The 6,305-nt window shown below is 30.0% G+C and overlaps 1 protein-coding gene across 3 annotated transcripts in view; it reads left to right on the top strand.

The window, feature by feature from the left end:
- The window catches only part of CtBP (C-terminal binding protein), a 54,339-nt gene that overhangs the window by 39,217 nt on the left and 8,817 nt on the right, over positions 1-6,305 (top strand). Inside the window, exon 8 of one of the 3 annotated variants that reach the window (XM_018551448.1) lies at positions 6,094-6,260. The exons of 1 other annotated variant lie outside the window; for it this stretch is intronic. In XM_018551448.1, coding sequence (XP_018406950.1) covers positions 6,094-6,260 — 167 coding nt within the window. One more of the 3 variants, XM_018551449.1, reaches the window with a different exon arrangement.

Raw genomic sequence — 6,305 nt, 5'->3', positions numbered from 1 at the left:
TATATTAATCAAAGGATCTTAGTTTGAATGATTTATACGATTTTTCTTATTTTTAATAAAATGTTATGTTATATGTTTTATAAAAAATTATTCCAAAAAAACTGCGTTATCACTTAAAACTTTAACTCTTTGAGACTCGAAGCTTTTTAATAAAGTAATTTATGGAAAATCCTTGCTTTTTTTAATGATTCTCAGTGTTGCAGAATTCGTTTTTAGCTTTACATGGTTGCCACAAGTCAGGGAAATCAGAGAAAAGTCAGGGAAAAGCCAGGGATTTAGCAAACTTTTCTGTGTGGAAAAATAAAATAGCTGTAAAGAAATTTAAAACACCTGTTTAGCTCGGTGTCTATTTCATTTATATTAAGGCGCCACAGTTGATAAAATCAAAGAATTGGTCATTTCTGGAGAAACTTGCTTCAGAGTTAGGATAATTTCCAGAATTTGTATGTTTTTGTGAAAAAGGTCCTTATTCTGAGTCATGGTCAAGCATTTGTGGAAAGAGGATTTTCAATAAACAAGGAATGTATTGTTGAAAATCATTTACCTAGGTCTCTAATATCTCAGAGACAAGTTTACGATGGCCTTAAAGCCGTAATCACACTAGCGATTGAGCGATTGTGATTGACGATTGAGGATTACTTTTCAACCAATCAGAGGAAAGCAGTCACCGATTGCTTTGTTTCGATTGGTTGAGAAGTAATCCTCAATCGTCAATCACAATCGCGCAATCGCTAGTGTGATTACGGCTTTAGGCTGCTGATAGTCTCACTAAACTTACAATAGATAAAAAGATGATTTTATCTTACCGAAATGCGAGGGATATGTATAGTAAAGTATTGGAAAAGCAGCGCTCTGAGAAAGAACAAGAAAATGCAAAGATTGCTAAAAAAAGATCTTTGTTTACAAAAATTTCAGAAATGAAGGCTAAGAAGGCAAAACTTTTGACAGAGAAAACTAATGAACTAAGTGCTCTTGATGAAGAAATAACGTCACTGACATCATTAACATTCGATTAAGAGGCTTATACAATTTTTTATGTTAACTTGCAGTATTTAAGTTTTCTTTAAGGATTTAAAATTTTAGTTTTTATGTTAAAAAGCTAACGTAAATTTGTAGAGATTTAAAATGCTTTACTAAGTTGTCTGTTCTTTTGTTTTATATAAGAAAGTTCTGTGTCACTTATGAACAAGTGAATAAAATAAATGTTAATTTTATATTTTTGTGACTTCTTTCAAATATGTTATAATAGCAAATTGAGATTTTAATAAATAGGACGTAGTTTTGATTTAAAAAAAACTGTTTTCATTGATTTATGTTTCTTGTGTTCTAACTACAGCAGCAAAAAGAAAGAGAGAAAGAGGAAAAGAATCATGTTCATACATAAAAGGAAAGGATAAAAAATACTACTAACTTAATAATTAAATGCAGTGTTAGCAACATAGTAATTTAATTACGCTGTTACGTTAAATTGCTCGATCAACAAAATATTTAACAATTTTCAAATCAGGATGAAAATACAAAACATTTCAAAGTATATAATTCCAATCCGAAATCTTCTTATTGACTCCAAATTCCAAACGAATTCAAAAAACATTTCAAAGTATGTATTATTGAAAGTGAGGGAAAATCATAAAATTTTGTCTGGAAATCGGGGAAATATCAGGGAATTTTAGGATGAAAATTTGTGGCAACCCTGCTTTAGAATTCTAAAATTCAAATTGAAAAAAAAAATTGTCATAAAATTTAATTTAAGGAGATTTTTAATTTATCTCTGAATTTGAACATAGTCCGAAAAAATGTCGAATTTTAAAAGTATAGTAATCTCTATGAATGGAAAATCTAGTGTAAGAGGACTCACAATTAGAGTTTAAAAATTAGTTTGGATAATACTGTAATTTTTCACGTAGTATTAATGAGTTTCAATTAAAGCGAAATTCATTAATGCTACGAGAAGTAAAATTTGATGTTATTCAGTAATTTTTAAAACTTTCTAAAACCAAGTTTTCTGATAATCAAATTATTTTTTAAAAATCTGTTTAAAATCTGTTTTAAAGAGATTCTATTTATTCTTTTATCTGTGTTTAATATATATTTATTTCTACTCTATTATTGAGAATTAAAAAAATTTTTTAGTTTTGACTTCAGATTTGAACATTAAATTATCCCATAGATGAAGTTTCATAAAAATCGAGTGAGCATTTTATAAAGAAAGAAATGAACCCCAAATGGGGTCACAGATTTACAAAAAGTTAACCACTTCTAAGTAAGCTCTTTCGAATTGGACTCATGTTTGTAGAACAATTTCTACTTCAATTTATTTATTAGAAACATTGCTTTAGTTTGTACAGTATATCATGTAATATCTGTTATATTAAAATAAATTAGTTTTTTATTTTTTGCAAAATCAATATAGCTGTATCTTTGATTGACTATCATAAAGTTTATTTTTACTATAGATATAGGATATGTTTAAATCTTCTTGGATTTATTAATGATAAAGGTAATTAAGAAAAGTTTGTTCCAATTCTTTTTTATCTATTAATTTATATTCCCAAATATACAAATACGAAAAAAAAACTAATTTACTTTAATTATTATGTTTACATGCATACGTGCGCACGCGTGTATATATGTGTGCGTGCACACGTCCACATGTATGGATCAGTGGATGAGTGTACGTGAACGTATTTGTGGATTAATGGATGAGTAATGGATTCATAGATAGGTACACCTATGCGTGTACACAGATTAATAGAACGAAGTGGAATGAATGTGGATTTGTGTGAGTATGCATACAAGTATGCATGTGTGCGTATGTGTACATAATGCAAAGGAGAAAGGTTTGTATAAAATCGAGTATATACCTAGCGAACGAACGCCGAACGCCGCGAATGTTCGGACATTCGTGTTTGTGTTTGTAAGTAATTTATTCGGTTTTCTTTTTGCACCGAATATAGCATTTGATGCTTGTTACATATAGCCATTGAACTTGTGCGATTTTTATGTAATAACTAAAATACAGACTTTGGCGTTAGCTGTTTGTTTGGTGGTCGTTCGCTAGGTATGTACCTGCTTTAGTTGTCGTTTCTGATATTTTAATCTTCCTGAATTTTAATAAAATAGTACAAGTTCTATAAAAAAATTATATGTATATATATATATATATGTAAGTTGAATATATTATATATTTGGGTATATTGTATATGTATTACATATATGTAATGCGTAGATGAAATACATATATGTAATATTACTCATAAAATTTAATATTTTATATTGAATTAAAAACATTATATATATTATATAAATATTATATAATAAGATCGACTGAAGAGAGCGAAAATTTTTCTATTTATCTAATATTTTACAAATTATTATTAAACTGGATATATATCTACAAACGAACATCAAACGAACAACGAATGCGGACATTCGCGTTCGTGTTTGCACAGGTCATTTATTCTAATTTTGTAGTATCTTACAAGCATCGAACACGAAAATTCGATCAGATTTGATGAAATTTGGTGTTCACATGTAGTAATTTGAAATTGTGTGATACTTGAACGTAAAAAAGAGTAATTAGCTAGCTAATATTTAAAGTTAATTTTTTCCTTAATATTTATAGGTTTCGACACCTTATATAGAATTCGGTTAAGGACATGATTAAGTTGTCATGGAAATAGTTTTTCGTTCAAGAAGCGAAGAGCAGATGTTATTTATATCTTTTGCACGTTTACATCGCGTATGAATGGCGTACGAATTGTTTTTGATGTACCATCTCATTAGCTTAGACATCTATTGAATGATAACAACGAACGTTCGAATTCGCCGTTCGTTCAAGTGTTCGTTCGTAGGTTTATATCCGGTTTTATTGTGTTAGGCACGCACGCATGCACACACGCACACTCATATCGCTCCCTTAAAAAGTGGCATAACTTAAAAACGTATTTTTTGAGTTATTATCATGGATGAATTAAGTAAACATTATTATTATATGAATTTAATTTTCTAGAAATCTCCGAAATCGTTAAAATTTAAAAAGGATGATTCAAAAAACATTGTCACAACTCAAAAAGAATGGTTTTTTTGAAGCTGTGAAATAAAAATAACAAAAATAACATTTAATCACGCTAAAAACATATTCTTTTTGTAATATTATTGTAGTCAAAATAATTTTCTGTCAAATTAAAAAATAATTTTTTTTCTGAAGAACACTTAAATTTTTTAGTTGTGTTACTTTTGAAGTGAGGAAGCACAATACACAAGGTATTCCGAATTTAAATGGTTAAACTTCTAGAACAATAAACTAAGAAAAAAAGAGAATCGATAAACTAAAAAAAAACAAGTCCTTTAAAGATATGCTTTGTTTTTGCTTTGTTTATCGATTCTCTACCCTCCCCTATGCTTCCGAAGTTTGGTTATTTAAATTTGGGACTTCTCTCTCTTCTCTCTCCCTGTATATACAAGGTATTTTGTCATGAAAGCGACAAATTTTGTCAGCATATTTGGACATTTTGGTCATTTTAAGTAAATGAGTTCACATATACACAATAGATTGATTCGGCTTCATTCTCAAGAAGCACTTAGTTAAACAAAGCCCTATAATTAAAGTTGTCTGATTTTCATGTAATAATCACTTGATTTATTGATATAAAGTTACATTGCAATTACAATCACTACACTGACACTTTAAAATGTCAGTGTAATAAAACAGCATAATGAACAGTACAAAGAATATCTATAAAAGGGAGAATATTCTACAAAGCGTAATATTCTACTAAGTCTCAATAATGATTATAATGGTAATGTAACTATATGTATATCAATAAATCGAATTATTATTACATGAAAATTGAAGAAAGCTTTTATTATGGAACCGATAAAGTTCTCATATTAGGACTTGGGAATGAAGCCGAATCTCTCGATTCATGCTGTATATGAACTGTTGCATAAAATGATACATCTGAACACGCTGATAAAGTTTATTTTGTAATAAAATACTAAGTATATTAACATAATTTTGAAAAAGAAACGAAATAAATTAACAATTAATACGTTTGAAAAATTTAATTTAATTAATCACGATAACTTTGATTCATTCTTGACTCTTTATCATGTTTATAAAAAACAGAATTTTAATTATCTTAAATTTGTATCAGAATTGGGATTACAATTTTATTATTATTATAAAACTATGAAATTAATACCATGGAAAAGTTGTAAACATACAATTTTTATTAAAAAAGAAAGGATTTAAAACAATTAAAAAATAAATTTTATTTATTCCAAAATTATATTTTCTATCTGTTCAAAGTTTGTATAAAATACTAACAGTAATTTAGAAAAAAAATAAAAAGAATTAAGAAAAATAATGGGAATATAATAAAGAAATTTTCTATAGAATATGAAGAAAATTTGTTTTCTATAATAAGAATAATAAAAATTAATAAATAGAGAAATAAGCTTTGAATAGAAATAAGCTTTAAATAGAGAAATAATATTTAGGAAAATAATCCAAAATGGCGATAATAATAAAAAGGAGCCAGGAGTCTTAAATAAAATTATAATGGAAAACATTCTTAAAATATCATTGGATCAATTTCGTGATGAGTAACACTGTATCTCTGGTAATTTTTGCAGAAACGGCTTTTCGAGCAGATGTTAACTTCTCTTCTCTTCCGAGTGAAAGTCTGAAAGCGATCGTGAAAGTCGAGCGTGACAAAATCTATCAATGCGTGTGTGTATAGAGTGTAAAGACTAAGCGCTTAGAGACGAGACTTACATAGAAAACGAACGAAAAAAAGAGAGACAAAGAAAAAGATAATTCCGTTCTTGGAAATCTTGATGACCTGTGTGTGTGTTCTCACGTTCCTGTTTTTCATTGGCGAGGAACGATTGCTACTCTGCCTAGAGCACACCTAGAAACGCCATCTAGTAACGAAATCACACACAGAGTCACAGAAAAAGAAAATTGGAAGCTACTCTACACACTACAATAAAAGCTACTCTACTAAATAAGTATCGAAAAAAGTGGCGCGCGAAATTTTCGAGGTCTCGCCCATGATGTTGTTTTTCGCTTTCTCTTTTCTTCAGCAGTTACCCTGAGGGCATCAACGGCGGATACTATGCTGGGGCGCTGCCGGTACAACAGACGGCGCATTCGACGACTCCTCACGATACTGCGCCCCCACCCCCGGTTCCCGGTGCCGGCGGTGGGCACTCCGTCGTCGGCGGCGGTGGCGGTGGTGGCGGTGGCGGAGGTAGCGGCGGCGGGGCCGGTGGTGGTGGGGGCGGGGGCGGCGGGA

This window comes from Cyphomyrmex costatus, unplaced genomic scaffold (genome assembly GCF_001594065.2).
Source record: "Cyphomyrmex costatus isolate MS0001 unplaced genomic scaffold, Ccosl1.0 scaffold14, whole genome shotgun sequence".
Lineage (NCBI taxonomy): Eukaryota > Metazoa > Arthropoda > Insecta > Hymenoptera > Formicidae > Cyphomyrmex > Cyphomyrmex costatus.
Note: the sequence above shows the minus strand (reverse complement) of the source record. Positions and strands in the feature narration are given on the sequence as shown.